Raw genomic sequence first — 18,235 nt, forward strand, 5'->3', positions numbered from 1 at the left:
CTGAAAGAGCAATACAACATTCCTAAGGCACAGAGATTACATACATCTCATGAAGTTCAGTCAAAAGCCATCAAAATTAAAACTACATTTTATACAATTAAAAGGGATACAGTGGTCCAAATACCTACCTGTATGACTATTGAAGTGTGCAAAATTCGCAAAATTCGCTGTAGCAGTTGACTGAGGAGGAGCAGCAGCAAAGATATCTGAGCCAAGGTCACTGAGGAGGTCAAATTGTTTCTTTTCTTGTTGCTGCTGTCCTTGAGATCGAACTACAACAGGAGACTACAAACAAGATTTCAATCAGCTAGTACAAAAAGGTGATATTTTACCAAACTGACATTTACAAAATATTAGCAGGCTAGACTAAGCTTATTTCCTTAACAAGACATTTATTCCTGAAGTTTAAGATGCTGCAGTAGGACACACCCTTCTCCTACAGTATGAGGAAGACAATTTATGCTACTTCTCTGGCTTTTAAAGGAACTCTGTTGCAGATTTACATGGTTTAATAGCACCCAGAAAACTAAAGTAGCGATATATTATTATTATATATTATTTGTATTTGAAACTGTAAATACTGTACAAATACAAGAATAAAACTTAATTTTACAAGATGGAAAATAGTTATTCACTACATTCTGAAAAAAATCTTTAGAATTCAGTATAAGGAGAGAAAAACTGAAGAATAGCAAGGCTTGAAGTTGCAATTTTCTACTGTTTGAGTTAAAAGAGGTCCATTCAAGAGTTGCCTATATCCTGATGGCAGTTTCCAAACAAACCATCTTCCCTCCAAAAATCTAAGTACACAGTATTGTTTGACTTTGCAGCATACAGATGTCCCCTGAAAGCCACTTAGGACAGTTTCAGAATGCATAGGAAGCCATAATAAATATGACAGGCTTTCATCCACATATTCACTACTAATCTCACAGTTAACAACATCAGTAATTTTCTTATTTTCAAAGAGAAAATGCAAAGATGGAAATATAACACATCAGGTCCAAACTTTACAGGTATTTATGCAAAAGACAATTAATCCTACCATACTGGAAAACTCTGCTTACTGAAAATAATAAAAATCAATTTGGTCAATAGAAACAAACTTAATTTAGTACCTGATCTGCAAACATGTATATACTTCAGTAAAATATACTACATACAGTGATCATATTAGTTCCTACAGATCATAGCAGCTGCTATTGCAGGAATTTTTGTGCCACTGAAAGAGTAACAAGGACTGCAAAACAGTTCTGTGCTCCTCAGCAATCATTACTCACTTGGCTAGGTGTGCCCTTGTTTAAGTGCAGTGTGGGTGCAGCTTCTCCCAAGAGAGATTTGAGTGGCTTCACCTCAGGTGTGCTGCTTGTACTACTGGCAGAAGACCCCGATATGGATGCATGGACTGATGCCACCACCTTTGCTTGCTCTGGAGGAACATACCTACATGCAAGAAGAGCAATGGCTTTTACAAGTTTCACGTGAGAAATTCTTAACTCTGAAGTTGAGAACTCGCAGATCTGAAACTCCAATCCTGCAATAGACTCTCTCAGTAGTTTGCAAAGTACCCATTCTTTAATTATGCCACAGATTTTTTCTTTAAATGGACTAGAATTTAAAGTCATCAATATTTTTAGCACTTATTCAATACAAAACATGTCTTATCCATACTAATAAATCGGATGGGAACTAATTGTCTGCAAAACTTTTATTTTATGCTGTTGTTGACATCCTCTTAAGCCATTTCTGTTCCATCAATATGAACATTGAGAAACTTGTTTAGTTTGTCTTCTCTGCTTCCTATAGGAGCTCTAAATAAAGTTCAGAAACCATTTCACTTTACAGAGCTGTGTAATCTAGTCTGAAGAGCACCACTCAAAGAAGGAAAGGACACTCAAAATGATAGCAAACAGTCCATCTTCAATTCTCATTATAGGGGCAATCTTTATAATAGTAAAGGTATCTTACCATCTTTTCTTTTCATATTTTTCCTGTAGAAATTCCTTTACTTTCTGTGGATCCCTGAAGTCTGGAATTGCTGATGATCTATCATCAAATAGGCCTAGCCAAATCTGTTTGCACACCTTAACAAAAAAAAAAAAACAGAAAAAACCAGATTAATCAGAGAAAATACCTTAATTCAAAACCTATCTAAGTTTACTATTGTTATTACATTAAACCATTAAAGTGTGGGGCTGCATAATTTATATTCCAGACTGAGCTGCTGTAACAACTGACCGGTGCATCATTTACCAGTCTAAATACCTAAAGTTGCCTGTCACAGCAGGGCAAGCAGCTCCCAGCGTCCAATTTCACCATCCAACACTCCTTTTACAAAATATTTGTAGAATGTGCTCATGAAATTCAAAGCACCTGATTTCTACTTGCAATCTTTAAGATTCTTCTCCTTCACCTAATTCTACACATTCCCTTACTGTACTTCAGGGCTTAAACTGTTTCAACAGATTCCATGTACCCCAAACCTCAAAGATTTTAAAGAATCCAAGGTTCAGTATTTATACTTTTAATTACTATTTGAGTACAAGAACTGTTTTTCCAACAGCCTTTGTTACCATGATGCAGTTTCTACAATACCATATACATTTGAGTGATGGTATGAGATAAGGGGTAAAAATACTCTTGCTCCAAATTAATTTTCTAATTGTCGTTGTGAATGAGTGAAAGTTGAACCGCTTGCAAAATTCTCAGTATGTTCAAGCTTCAATTCCTGTGCAAAACAAGAGGAAAGGTGTTCTCAAAATGAAACAAGATGTAGGAGTTTTAACTTGAAATGGTTCAAGCCCTTCAAACTATTCTGCAAGTAACCTGAATATGCACCCAAGCAATAACACCAAACATTAGCTGCCCTCAAAAATCACAATGACCTTTTAGAACAGGTTTCTTCCAGAGAAGGAGAGTCAAAAAAGCTTTGCTGCATACCCTTTCTTCCCACACCCTTTCTGAAATAGCCTTGACCATCCCTCTTACCTGCCTACTACAAACATGCCCTCTATGACCTTCAGGCTCTAACAACCAGGAGCTGCAAAACTGATTGCTCTGAAAGTTGGCAGATCAAGGTAGAAGCTGTGATACTCCCACTTCAACATCTTTCCCAAACTACTTGGCAAACATGATAAATCTTCTAGATAATTTAAAAGATTGCTCAGCATTAGAGATTAGGCAGACATCCTAACTACGTATTTCATATTTGATGTTTCAGTTCTAAATAGCCCGATTGCATATTCAACACCTAACAGTCCTTAATTACCAACATTATCTTCATCTACTGGACAGAGACAAACAACAACAGGAAACAGATCTAATGATCAAAAGATTTTTAAATGAGTATTTATACAGCTAATTTAGAGCTAAGATCAGTAGCTCCTACCTCAAATAAACTCAGCAATTCTGCATTCCTTCTGCAATTGTACTCCACAACAGGGTCAAGTTCAACGCCCTGATTTGAGTTCTCAAAATTTAACAGTCACTTACAGTATAGTAATAGATAAAATGAAACTTAATATATTTGTTTAATATTTCTTCATACAAACTTAGAAAACAAACTTAGTCGAAAAAGTCACAAATCTGTGCTAAAGTAAAAGCTAATATCAAGAATCACTGTTTTAACAGCACCAATCTTTCACTACTTTTTGGTGACAAAACACACATAATCAAAATATTTATGTGTGTAGCTTTAAACTTGCAGTGAATAGCCTGAAGTGAGCCAGCAGTAGTATTTCCATACTTAGATTTGTGAGTATAACTATACAGGTAGCAGTCATATGATTGCTAAGAGGAAGAGGAGTCCTGCTTGTGGCTATTTACAGAATCTCTAGCAGCAGGAGCTGGTGATGTTCAAATCTACACAGTCCCTTCCCAACCCCAACTTCAATATTGGAAAGAACACCAGGAAACACTGAAGAAAAGAAAAATTGTGCTTAATTTCAGACAAGCAGAAAGACAAATGTTACAACAGCTCCTACTTGATTCTGCATCCAGCATTCTAACACTTGGGGCTCTATCATGATAATCAGTTTGCATCCAGCCTGAGATGTGCTGGCAAATGACAGAGGAGGGCTCCTTCCCCACCCATACCACACCATCCAATTACTTCTTCTCCTGCCACCCAAAACAAGACAGATCAAAGAAACTCATCACAATTACCATGTCACTGCTACAATTGAAACCTGGAGAGCATCAACTCACAATAACAAACCCCAACCCAGTTTCTCCCTCCCAGTTCTCTGCTTCATCTTCCCCCTGAAATGCCTAAGCATTTGGAGTGAGAGGGGAAGAAAACAAAACAAAAAAACCTTCAAAACAAACAAACTAAAACCCCCAACAACAAACAATCCAAACCGAACAACCACCACAGCTCCTTGTCAATGTCTCAGGCCATTGTGACCACTACAGACGATCTCTGTGAGGATTCAGAAAACAAGGTACTGTGTGACTTCAGATCATTACCAGCTACAGAGCTATAGTAGATACAATTATATGAATAAGCAAACAGGAACGGAGGAGGACTGTGCTGAACAAACACCTGTTCGTTTAAAATGATGCAAGCTTCTTAAAGGCATCAGCTCCTGCTACTGCATTGCAATTTTTGCAAACCTTCAGAAAACAGGCTTCCAAAAGTGTTTCCTGGAGCAACTAATTCCTTCTAAATACCTAACCACAAAAGGAAGTAACAAGTGAAATATGCCTTAAGTCACTTCTGTAATTAATTTAAACAAACTGCCAGGCACTCTGTGTTCTTCTTTTGCTGGCAGCACAGAGAACAGTTTTACTAAATGGGTAACCAATTTTACTACCAGTTTTACTAATGGACAACCCCTAAGCCAAAGAACCTACTTAGTCACACACACTTCAGCAAGACAATCTCATTGTACTAGAGTCTGACTGGGGGACCTGTACAAACAGTGTAAAACTTACCACACCAAATGCAAATTAAATTTCACCTAAGTTTCTTTACCTAAAGAGTTATCAGAGGAAATACAATTTCTTAAAAGTTCTTAAAATGGACAAGTCTTAAGCCAAAACCAGACACCCACAATAGATAAGAGTAGTTTGGATTTGGATAGTGAGAATGACAGGAAGGAACCATAAGACTGTAAGTGGGTGACATGACTGGACTATGAAGGGTAAATCACAACCTCATAAGGGCATTTCAGACCATGCTTATGCCAAAAAAAAGGCCGTTTTGTTTTCCTACTACAGTTGGGCTTGATGATCTTAAAGGTTTTTTCCAACCTACACAATTCCGACTTCAGTCCTTTAGAAAAGTGTATTTTATGAGTTTTTTAGAACCACACAAGAAAGCATGGAAAGGCACATATTTCTGTCTGAAGTAGCACACAATGCTTTGAACATCAGCAGCCATTCCAAGCAGGCATTCAGACTCCAATAAAAGGTCCGTTGTCTCCCCTTGTTTGCTGGTGACCTGTGTGCTCTGTCTAGCTATACTTCTACCATCATCTGACTTGACAGGGATCCACAACACTGCATTGATTATGCTTCAAGTGAACCACAAAACAATTTTCAGCCATCTAAAAAACACAAATGGCAGAGAGCTGTGCAATACCACAGGATTAAATCAAAACTGAAAAATAAAATTTAAAAAATACTGTTGTCAGAGACAGAACTCACATCATGTACTTGTGTTTTCTTGAAGTAGTTATCTGTCCATAGTCATTTTAAAGTAAGTCAACAACAGTCCTGAATTTTGCGCAAAGAAGTTTGCTGTGAGAAATTTTTATTTTTGCTTTATTTTTATTGATCAAGCCATCACATTTTTTGTTTCAAAGCTGTTCAAAAGTTACTCTCGTGACAAATATCAGGGAAACTTATGCCATACAACTTGCTATTTATGGTGGGGGAAGATTACTCAGCATTTATACCTTTGGTACCCTGATTACTCCCCACTAATTCACTATCTGAATTGGACAGATACCAAAAGATTCATTACTACAACTGCAACAAAAAAACCCACAAGTATAGAAAGATCAGACTGGCAATTTTAGTTGCCAACACTTCATCATAAGCTTCAGTGCTATGTTCTGTCTGGTCCAACAGCTGCCCAGGCAGGACACCTGAACTGCACAGTTACTCCCACAGTTATTCAGCAGAGTTATCCACAGCATGTGCTGACTCTTGCAGGGCATTACTTGCAGGACATGGAAGCAGGGAGGAACTGCAAAAAGGCTTTAAAGGAAATGTAAACCTGCACAAACCCAAGCCTTAAGCAAGCAGTTGCTCTACGAAACACAGTTTTCTTCTTATTTAATACAAATTCACTATCTGAAAAAAAAAATCGAAGGAAGTAATTGTTCTCAATTTTTGATTATATTGAAAACATATGTTTTGAGAAATTTGAATTTGATATCCCAAGAAGCATGTATTTCAAACCACCCCTCTAACAGCTGCATATATAAATTACACTTGCAGAGCTCATTCAGAATATGCTACTGCTCAAGTTGTATGACACATCTTCAGCCCCATTTTAACAGAATTACTCATTCCTTTGCTTTTACATATAACATATGAAACATCATCCCAACTTACCACACAATTATGCAACACCACTATTAAGGTATTTGGCCTAAAAATTCTATGGCTTTCTGAAATCCTTCTACATTGCACCATCTCCTTGGGAATACTCTGGTTCAGCCATTTAATACTAATATTGTTCTTTCTGCAACAGCAGCACCAATAAGCCTGTGCCTGAAAGCTCTGTTTATTTGCTGAAAGCTTTGCTATACTCCTCCTTTTGACAACCACAGCTCTATCAAACAAAATGCTCTTCTTAGAGAAGAGCCTGACAAGCTGGAGCCAAGAGTAAACATTCAAGTTATGTGGAAGCCCCTAGAAACAGTGGAACATATCCAACAATCCATAATCATTGTCCACTGTCCCTGAAAGTATAATTAGTCCATGTCCCACTGGCTCACCAATGGAGCAGAGAAAAAAAAAGAGAGCATTGAAGTCAGAATGACTAAGCGTATGCAGCATTTGAAAGTCTACTTTTGTTGAAGGCTTGACAGAAGCAATGCTTTGAAATTTTGCCCCTACTACACTCTGGGGGCTGCAAAAATCTAGACAAAGCAAAGTTTTACCTGGTCAGATAACAGTAAGTAGATTACAAGACTCAGCAGTTGTCTTCATGGAATTTAGAAGTTCATGAGAATCCCTTTGCAACCACTTTGGGAAAGATATTACCTGTCCTCTGCCAACAAGCTCCAGTCCTGCAAGGGATGTCACTGGACACTTGGCAACCAGATACTGGGACGTTCAGAATTAGATCAGCAAGTACAGCATGAAGTAAAGAGGGAAAGAATCACAACCAGCATCAACCTACTCACCCTGACCTAGATAAAAACCCAGGAGGTAGCAAGGCAGAAACTGTGAGTTGCCATAACTTAAATATATCATTGAAAGGAGAAATTGGGCCAAGTGCATATTGTATGTTATAATAAAGCCCTTACCTATATTTCTCTTCATACCATTGGTTTCCCTGAATCTGCAATCGACAGCTATTCCATCTAAGGGAGAACTGTTTTTCCCAGAGTAATTATATTTACCATACATTAGCTTTTCCAGGCATTATTTACATTTGTAGTCCTACACTTTGAGAAATTACCTTTGTTTTCAGCTTTGACAGAAAGGAACAAAGAACACATCCCAATTGATGCACATCTGGCACACCACAAAACAAAGTTAATCAGAAAGGTTTCTGGTTTAAAACCCAGTCTCCAGTAACATTTCATGCTTTCAGGAGTTCCAAGTAGGGCTCAAAGACTAAAAGAAAAATACATGTGCCTGTTTTCCACAAAAGTGTAGCTTTTGTTTTGCTTTATATTTGTTCACATGTTTGGGGTTTTTTTCCCATATGTTTTTTGAGTTTGGCAAGTGGGAAAGAACAGGCCTACTAAAAAACTGCTAATTAAGAAAAGAATTTGCATTATCCATTAAATTTTGCAGAAACACTGAGAATCTGAGACTTCAGTTATTTCTATTCCAGTGCTATGTATTTCAACTACCAAATAAAGCTTTGCCATGCCATAACTATTTCACTGATAGAGATCTCCACTGTGTGGGGGAAGGCGGATATAGGAGAGACAAAGGCCTTCTGCTTACACAACACACTGAGCCACCACACTTCAGAAACTCCTGTTAGCATAGTTGTGCTGGTTAGGAAGAATAAAAATTCAGCCAGGCCTGCAAAGTTAAGTTCTTGCTCATTAAGCCTCCTGCTCTTGTATATGGTGAAGGCAGCAAGGCAAGGAAAAGCTCTCACAGGACACATCCTTGTGTTGATAGAAGCCGCATTTCAACCTAGGAAAAAGCACACTGCTTGACCTACAACGCTTCTGGAGACCCAGACATACCACTGCATAGGAAGATTACACATGTCAGTCTACTTTAAAAAGCTCTAACAAGATAATACCTTTCAGAAGGCTGGTAAATACCAAATTAGATTTCTTCTTCTCCCCCTCCCTGCCAATAAAATATCCTCAATTATGCACCAAATATAATGCTGGCAGTGCAAAGAACTGCACATTACCACACAACAAAACTATGTTCCAAAACATAACACCCTACAGAAAGAAAGATTTGGAAACAGTTTCTTTATGTGAGCAAGTTATAGCTTTCTTTAGTAATCCTGCACTTCTGATGTCAATACTATTCATTAATCTCTGTAGGTTAAAAGATTTTTATACTGCCAGAGTACTGATTTCAAAGGCAGTTTGGGTCCAGAAGTTACAGTGGTTTTATAAGCAGAGTGAAGCCAGTAAATCCAGCTAACAAAGACATTGTTCTACACACAATCAGCTCATGTATCTCTGTATGGTATTAGCAGAACCAGCAATGTGCTCCAAGGACACCTGACTGCACAGCTCGTGCTGTCAGCACTCATCAGCTCCAGCTAAGGACTGCTCCTTCCACTCCACGGTTTCCCGGCCACACAGGGAGATTCTAGGGAAGCATTCTGCTCTGGCCTAACACCAGCTCTGAACCAGACTCAGACTGCTGCCAGTTCTGCAGGTAACAGGGTGCACAGGTGCTATTGAGAGTCAGGAAAATTGGCACCAAACCAAAATTCAGCACTATTAATATAACTCCAAGCAGCTGAGCATAACTTCATGTATTCTACTCATTAGCTCAGGTAAACAAGGTCCTTGACCCAGAGTAACAGAGATTTTCTAAATACAAGACCATCAAGATCTTTTGCTTCAACGACATGCATATTAGAATGGGTTATCTGGAAAGACTATAAAATGCCATTTTTCAAAAGGGTAGGAGAAAAATTAACTCTGTAACTGTTGCCTCCTAATACTATTCTTCATCTTAGGGGAAAAGTTTCTGAATAAATTTTCACAGCTATAATGCCAACAGGAGATTAGCACCACCTCCACTTTCTTCAAACGGGGAGTTCACTTCCTACTACCACTGTACAACTGAATCAGAGGCCAAATCAGCACTAGCATCATTTGAGGATGAGTATTCAAACAGACACATCTCCATACCACTCTCTCCTCGTTATTCCTAACAAGAAAATGTGAAAATACCTCACACTGCTCTTCATGAAGACAGCAAGGAGACAAAAAGCCCTACCCAGTGAGTCAGAACTGCCTTCATCCTTTAAAAGGACTTCAGAAGGCACTTGAGGAATGTCAGCTGGAAGATGCCTCCATTCCCACTGCAGTGACCTAATCCCAACATTAGCAAAACTGGAGACTGGTCAGCTGTTTATACCCCCAGATGAGTAAGCAACACCAAAATACAGGTGTCTTCTAATACAGTATAAGGATTTAAAACTCTGTTTGAAGCAGTAAAAACTCATTTAAAATACTGCTCAAGCTACATGTGTCAGAAAGACATTTCTTAGAATGTATATAATTGAGGAAGAAGATGGTGTCTCACCTAAGGAAGCGCTGCTCTGAATAAGCTCTCCCTGAAGCAGTTGCTCTGCAGAAGCCTTTCAGTAACTGAATGTTTTACCCATGTGTGCCACAAAGAGGGTCTTTTACAACAACTGGGGAAAAGTTGGTATTTTAAATATTATGAAGTGTTTTGGGTTTTTTTCTTTGTTTGGTTTGAGTGGTTGTGTTTTTTTAGAGGACTTCAAACTCATACAATACACTGACCTTATAAATACCCTTTGAATGAGAGTGGAAAACTACTTCCTCTAACAACAACACAGCACCTTAACTACTTTATCTCATGGACGTTTTCTTGCTATTTTACTTTGTATTCAGAACAAGATCCCTATTGTACAACCACGACCTACTCATCTGGAAGCAAGAAAGGTTATCACAGAGGCCTTGGCCATGTTGGAGAAAGACTAGAACAAGAAAGTTGGAATTAAAGTATTTTAGAAGTTACAGAAAAATGGAAGTTAAACATGATAGATTGTCGAAAAAGTTGTGTTTCTTTTTATATGTATTGCTGTACGATTGTTTTAATTGTTGATATTACAACATTGGACAATTCCATGTTTGAAAAGCCTTATTTTAGGCAATTTCCTTTCTTCCTATACACACAAGAGCCTCCTATGCTGAAGAGTAAGCTAAGCAAAAAAATGTTTTTTGTGAGGTCACATGAATTTCCTCTGTCCAGTACATTATCTTATCTGCAGATAAGTATTCCAAAGTCCAATACCAGCAAGAGAAAACAAAATGCCTATTTAACTACTGCAACAAAATACAACGAGATGTTTAACTAGGTTTTAAACTTCTAACAGTGTTTAAAACAATAATAATTTCTGTTCAATATTTGAGCACTCCTTAAATGTACCATCAGCACTTACAAGTGTCTATTCAGTTCTACTTAAGAATTAAAGCAATAATCAACAACCTAAAACTAAACTCAGAAGGACATCTTTATTTATGAGGCAGCTCATTTAAATCATTGCAATTCCCTAATTAGAGTACTGCAAGTGCAAAGACCTCTGCTTTTGAAACAGAATATCACTGCAGAGGTCTGTGAATTTTTGTAATGTCAATAATAAATTATGTATCAACTAAATCATTATGATTAGCAGACTAGTCATGGCTATAATGAGAAGGACAACCACACTAATCAGTTGAGAAGGGATCACTTAAGGTTCCAGATCAGTGAAAACAAACACATAGCATTCTCTAGACATAGCAAGTTTAGTAAAAAATGAAATTAAAACAAATACAGGGAGGGAGCTACAAACACATGTTTTCCTTTACACTTTGTGAAGCTTAAAGCAAATTTGGAGTTTACAATCTAATCTTATGGAAAGAGCCTCCAACACATTCTATGTGAATCCACAGAAGATTCTTTATTAAATTTCCCTATGCTAAACATCAGTAATAACTGACTAACATGCACTTCATACATATGCACACACATATGCAATGCTCTACAGTTTTAGAAAACCCAACCAACCTAAGCCATCAAGAGTATTTTATAAAGTCTGGGAGAGTTCAGGCCTTGTTCTAGCTCTGTCTAAAGGAATCAGCCACTAACAGTCATTTCAACAAATAACACATGTTTACCAGGGCAGAAAAAGCAATTACTACTTCTGTTTTCATTCTTCAACCTGACAGTTATGAATGGACCAACTTTAAGAAAGTTAAGTATCAGCATTCTACTGAATGATGGGATTTATCCCCACAAAGCTTCACAAAAGCACACTAATAAAACACACTCTAGCCTACAATCAATAGTTCTACTAAACAGGGTACAGATGCAATCAATGTGAAGCAGAACCTTGTCTAGTTTGAACAGAGGCAAAATCTGCCTCTAAAATCCTTAAGGCTTGTTATTAAACAGCATGTTATTAAAACACAAACTTCACCCTCAAATTGAAGTCAGCAATAGTCACATCCAGGGCTTAAGAGCTCCATGTATTCCCACAGAGCCAATCCAACATTTACCTCAGATTTTTTTCTTCTATTAAAAGGAACAAAAAGGCAGTATGCTAGAACTTGTCCTCTTCAAAGCTGCCACTAACTACTCACTAGATAACAATTTCTCCCTTTCCTTCCTCTGTCCAAGAACATTCAACATGGATATACTTTAACACACATATGCAAGTATATGGATATACTTTTATTAAGTATTTAAATTATTATTAATTATAAATTTATTATAATTATTAATTATTAATAAATTATTTATAATTATTAATAAATTATTTTATTATTATTTTATTATTTATTAAAACTACTAGAAGACTGACACCAAGTGTGAAGAAATATAGCTACAAGCTGTACTTCTGTATTTATTTTTGGCAGCGTACACTCTTTCAGGAAATACTGCTACGGTCAGTTTCAAGTTCTGAGCTTACGGGGAAAAAAATTATGCCTGCATATTGGCTTATGCAAACTCAAAAGAAAACCCAATTCAGAAATATTGATCATGTGAATCTGGATTGTCTGGGTTGGGCAATAACATTATGATGATCAGCTACCCAATGAGACAAGTTCTTCAGAAGTCTCATTTCAAACAACGTTGGCTTCAAAAGACTTCTGTCTAGCTTTTGCGAAAAAAAAAAAAACACCAAACAAAAAACCCAAAGTTTTCTTTACGTAGTGTTTTCAACTTTAATACTAAAGTGCCAAACTCACTTTATTCTCCAAGTAACACTTACTTCATTTCCATGTTTCTGCAGAAATTCTATTTCCTGTTGTGTGAACGTAGTCATTGAAATCGACTTCACTCTGTGGGGTGGATTCAAGCCCCGCCTGAAAGAAGCAAGAGGTATTCAGCATTTGGGAAATTTGTCATCATACAATCACGTTTAACACTACAGCTAGAAGTCAGTCAGTTTTAAAATCAGGAGCAATCTCTCTCTAAAGCACACTCATTCTTCGTACTGCTATATAACTTAAGGCTGTGTAAGCTCTTCTCAAAGCAACACTCAATATACAAAGCTGAATAATAGAACTTCAGGGAAGACCAATATTCACAAGCGCTCATGCAAAGTCACTCAGGCACTTTCTATGCAAATTTAAGAAAAGAAAATCAGACTTTTTTTTAAAATCCTAATCTGCTTCACCCTTGCCTCTACCTTTTGTCTCTCACTCTTGGGTTTCTTGGTTGTAGTTTCCTTTCCCTCCAACTCCTTCCTCACTTTTATCTCTTATTACAACTTCTACACAGTAACTAGATTTCTTCAAGCTAAACTGCCCAGCTCGGTACTTCTGTCTTGCTTTAACCTACATTTCCTGTTTCCTCACAGCATCTTTTTATAGTTTACTTTTTGCCCCTGCACAGGGGCTTACTCCTCTTCCTGAACACTACAGAAGTAACCAGAACAAAAGCAAAAAGACACTGGTTTTAGTGTGCTCTCAAATGAGAGATACCATTGCTAATGCCACAGCTCCAAAGGTGAGCAGCTCTGCCTTAAGCCCAGATTGGCACCACTCTCACACCTATGCCAGGCTGCTGCAGCAGGGCCAGCAGTACACCAGGCATCTGTGCCACCACAGCCTGACATTGTCAAACCCAGTTCAGTCACAGCCTGCAAGCACAGAGAGAAAATGTGCTGAGCAAGAGCACCAGGGTAAGGAAAAGCTTGCTTTCTTTTCCAACTCCTTCTTTAAATACATGCTAACTACTGCTTTTGCCCAGAACTGCTTCCAGTCAAACCCAGTCTGTGCTTTGCCCAATGGATTCAAGAATGTCCCATCCCACATGTGCCAGGCAGTGGAGACACTCACCCAGAAATACCAGGGGCCAGTTTAACACTCAGGTTCATCAGGCCTGGATTTCTGAAATACCATCTTCAAAAGCAGCTAATATACATTAACCATGAGATATCAAAGCACAAAGAAGCTTTCCAGGGATGTAATATATGCCTAACAAATCGCTACGAAAATCAACTGATAGCTGTATTGCTTGTATTTGTCCCTACACTTTCAATTCTAAATTTGGTTCAGACTGCTTTTAAGAATAAAAATAAAACTAACAACACTGACATCTAATTTAGGACAGCCAGTGGTTTTCTTTAAACTCCATGATTATCCCAAGAATATTAACTATAAATTAAATTGTTATCCATCAGAACAGCCTATGACAAAAATCAGATATTCCAAATACTAACACTATATTCAACTTTGGCAGAAAAATTTTAGCACTTCAAGTTTTCCAAGTAAGTCTAGTGAGAAAAAGACTGTTGTGCATTTAGCTTGGAAATTCACCTTCACATCTAAATTCAAGCGTACCCATAAGACATTTCTGATCCTGTGTTAAAGAACTCCACATTTTTAATAAGAAGTTGAATATGGGTTAGAACACGAAGCAGTAACATTTTAATAAAAGTTACCAATTTAACATCTTTCATCTACCTGTATCATCAACATCACAAATAAATTACATTTATTAAAATACTATAGTATTATCTAAGATTTTTTTAAAGTAAGTACTTATTTTAAGATGATGTAATTTAAAAGAAACCTGTAGGAGTTCTATGCAGTTAAAATTCATTGTTTCAGAGCTGGTGCTAGGATTAGGTTTTGCTTATTTTTGGCTTTTAAAAGAAACACCTTCTCAGTCTGCGCATGCAAGTAATTACATTTCACTAAATGGCACTTGTAGCATCACATATTGAGTGACAGCATAGAAACAAAATTGGCATCCACCTGGCACTTCACATAGATCTGCTCCATCAAATGTTATATGACAATTACTGTCCCTTGCTTTTACAGTAAGTATAAAAGCAGTTCTGTCTGCCTTAGTCTGTTCAATTTACTCTCCTCCTAGTAATTACAATAGCAGCACAATTAGGTAGTTGTAAACTATTTAATGACTATTTAAAAGCCAGAGCTATTCACTAACACATACACATGTTTCTCAGCACAGGCAGTACATCTCAACTTTCCCACTAGCTCCTGCTGGAAATTCCTTTTTGCAGTAAGTACAGTTTAAGTGCTCTGTTGTACCTGTGTTTGCCATTTCAAGGCACTGACAAGTTCTTTAAGACGTACCTACTCCACACTGATTTACCAGGGCTCTTCAGAGCATTTACAGCAACAAACATTGCTATCTTCAGTATCTTCAGCTCTATTAAATAGCAATATTAAACGTGGTTGAGGCCTAGATAAGATTTTGTTAAATCTCACCGGAGACTTCCTTCATGCCTCTCTCTCCAGTGAAGAGTTCAGACATATAAGGTTTCCTGATATACACACTATATCCACATGGGATAAGAGGAATTCACATTTCTCTTACACCATCCTGCTAAAAGAAGGAAGACATCCCCTCTAGAGATCAGATCACCACACAGAGGTGTCAGATGTCTGGCAGGATGAAAGAGAGCACAGCACCACGTCAGTGGTCCAGGAGTACTGGAAATTCTGAACAAAACTTTAACAGCCATAATCTAAAGTAAACTATAAAGCTGCAATACTGTACATTCAAGTATTTATGTCCATTGAATATGGCAAACGATGCAGGGAACCTATGTAAAGCTTCCTCTTATGCTAAAGCAGCCTAAGAAGTCAGCCCGGAACAAGGAATTCAAAACAAGAAGCTGAGCACAAACACAGCCCAAGCATTATCTTCCTTAGATAAATTACTTTGGTTCTACCATTAGAACAGCAAACTCTATTTTTTTATGATTTCTTACTAACATCCATGAATTGCCTGGAATTTCCTTAGAGCAATTGTGCAATTTTTGAAACAGGATTCAAGAACCAAGCCTTCTTTACCTACAGAGACTATTTAATGACCGAAATGATTCACAAACACCTCATCCACATATGCGGGAAGCATATTGGTAGACAGCCAAATACAATTATCCCTTATGAGGAATTAACAAATCTCCTTTTTCATAAGAAAAAATGTTTCTTTCCAGTATTTGACAAGTGTTTCACGCAGTTCTAATGCTTTACAGTACTCCCTATTTAACAGGGGACAGAATGGATTACAGTCCCTTAGTGCAAATTATCCATGCCTAAATTTAAATTGACCCTGAAGAAGTATTTGCAACCTGCCCCTGTGCAGCAGTACTAGTTCCTCCCTTCCCTAGAACAGAGCTCCTGAGGAAGGCAGCAATCAAACGCTACCTCAGCACTTAAACCAGACTGCAGCTCTCTCCTCCCAAGAGGCCCTGGGGAAGGATGACAGAGTAAGACAATTCTGCCATCTGCACTTATCCAGCACACCAGAGCTAGAACATCCCACACAGAGATCCCACTCATCACTGCCAACTTCTTCACGCTCAGCGACGATTATTTCTGTGGAAGAGCACTGTGACCAGAGATTCCAGCCCAGAGAGTCTCCTCCACTGACCCTCACTGAGTCACAGCTTAGTGTAGGGGCAGCTTCAGAGAACATGAGACCTCTGTTCTCCAGAGGGCATTGTTAAACTGGTGCTCTCACAAACAAAGGAAGCTTTAAGGCCACTGACACAGGATTCTGCAGTCTGGCAGTTGAAACATTAAACATTCAAAACACAGTCAACAAGCAGTGGATATTTGTTTCTAACATAATTTAGCAGCAAATTATAGTTGAACTTGTGATTGTTGGCAGAGCAGCTGACTGCAAGGGCTAGGGCTGGGAGGGGAGCGAAATGTGAAGAGTGAGCTCTGGCAGAACAGAGGGACCCTTTCCTGGGAGGAATGGTGGGCAGACTGCTGCTCAACACTGCTAATGTCCTCTGGATCAGATTTTAACACCATCTCAAACCTAAGCCAGCAAAATCTGATCCCCTAAAATGCAGGAAGTTAATGAGGCAAGTCAAATACCAAGCCATCATAGAGCACCCCACACACTCAAGATGTCCAGAAAACAAGCACCAGAAAACCCAGTGTCACAGCATTCATTATTATTTCTGTGCTACTGTAATTAGCAAAAAGGAATATAAGCAGCACTGGCCATTCCTGATACTTGTAGACCTCCCTGGAGACCCTCCACCATCTCACAGGCTCATTTATTTTTAATAGCAGACAACTCATACAGACATTTTGAAGCAGAGTTAAGGTTAATTTAGGTTTTTTCTTAAAAAATAACCAAACATTCTTTCTGAACTGCATAGTGTTCACTGTGGTATAGACACATTTCCTTTGCTCTCCTGCCTTGCAACTGAAAACAAGAAATATAGTAACACGTAAAATACCCTTAAAAAAAAAAATATCTATATACATATGGACCCAGAACACGTGGAGTCATTTTCCAAACATGCTCCAAAGGAAAAAAAGGACTGAAAAGTCATGCTAACTCAACCACCTTCACTCTAGCACTGTTTTTTTAGACTATTTTAATTTCTGCTAAACTTCTTCTAGGGAAAGCACAAGAACTTATCACCAGTGCACAGACATGTTATAGTTTGTTACTGTTTGTTGATGGCAGACTATTTGAAATACTTCTATCTGGCTGATAGAGAAGTCCCCTAGCCATGAAAATTTTAAATTTAAAATTTCAACTAGGAGCATTATGAGCAGCCAGAAGAAGGCAAACAATTGTAAAAAAATAGCATAAAAGGGCTTTAGCATTTCTCAAAGTACCTATTATGTTCTAAACATTCCTTGTTGCTGAACAAGAGACTTTCTAAGTAAGTTGGGCAGGAGTTAAAAGGGCAGTGAGAGAAAGGATAGGAGTGCCTTAATTACCATATCAGCAGATACAAAAAAGAGTCAAGATTAAATAAAAAAAAATATATAATATAAAACGTGTGCAAGCAGACTGTTAAACAGGGACATTTTCCGCTGGTGAACTGAAAAACATGTTCTTTTTATCAAAGTTGGGAGTGGTCTGACTGCAAGTGCTACAGAAGTACTTGAAAGCAGAGATGTACAGACAGCTGAGATACGAGGCAGAGAGGCATTTGATAAGACAAAGGGAAGGATGTCACTGTCAGCAGGCCACATGGGAGCATCCAGGAAAACAATAGTCATAGCTACCAACATAATCCTTTGAATCAAAGGACTTCTGTCAAACCAAAATAATCTCCCTGCCAACATTTCCCAAGATGCAGGTTTGCTGTAATAGAAAGAAATCTTGCCGTGGTGTATGACTCTAATCTTGACCTGAGCACACTGCTCCTCCAGAGCATCTCCTCCCACTCTCAGGGCAGAAATTGCGTATAATTCCAGATATCCTATATCCTTGTACAACACCAAAAAGTTGAATTACCTCGTGTGATGCTAGCACACTTTTTTTTGCCCACGTGAAGAATTTAAACAAAGGGGACAAGTGGAACTATTTTAAGAGGAAGCAAATTCATACCACTGTGCATGAACTTTCTCCTACATGCACC

General features: G+C 38.0%; 1 protein-coding gene across 8 annotated transcripts in view; it reads right to left on the reverse strand.

Annotated features, from left to right (window-relative positions):
* The window catches only part of AGFG1 (ArfGAP with FG repeats 1), a 36,014-nt gene that overhangs the window by 14,316 nt on the left and 3,463 nt on the right, over positions 1-18,235 (reverse strand). For 7 of the 8 annotated variants that reach the window (XM_053985803.1, XM_053985800.1, XM_053985797.1 and 4 more), the window contains exons 2-5: positions 12,626-12,719; positions 1,969-2,084; positions 1,281-1,443; positions 129-285 (exon numbers count right to left, since the gene is read on the reverse strand). In XM_053985803.1, the coding sequence (XP_053841778.1) occupies positions 129-285; positions 1,281-1,443; positions 1,969-2,084; positions 12,626-12,719 (530 nt within the window). Of the gene's footprint in view, positions 1-128; positions 286-1,280; positions 1,444-1,968; positions 2,085-4,164; positions 4,249-12,625; positions 12,720-18,235 lie in introns of those variants that run through there. The other variant, XM_053985805.1, reaches the window with a different exon arrangement.

This window comes from Vidua macroura, chromosome 10 (assembly GCF_024509145.1).
Source record: "Vidua macroura isolate BioBank_ID:100142 chromosome 10, ASM2450914v1, whole genome shotgun sequence".
NCBI classification, from domain to species: domain Eukaryota; kingdom Metazoa; phylum Chordata; class Aves; order Passeriformes; family Viduidae; genus Vidua; species Vidua macroura.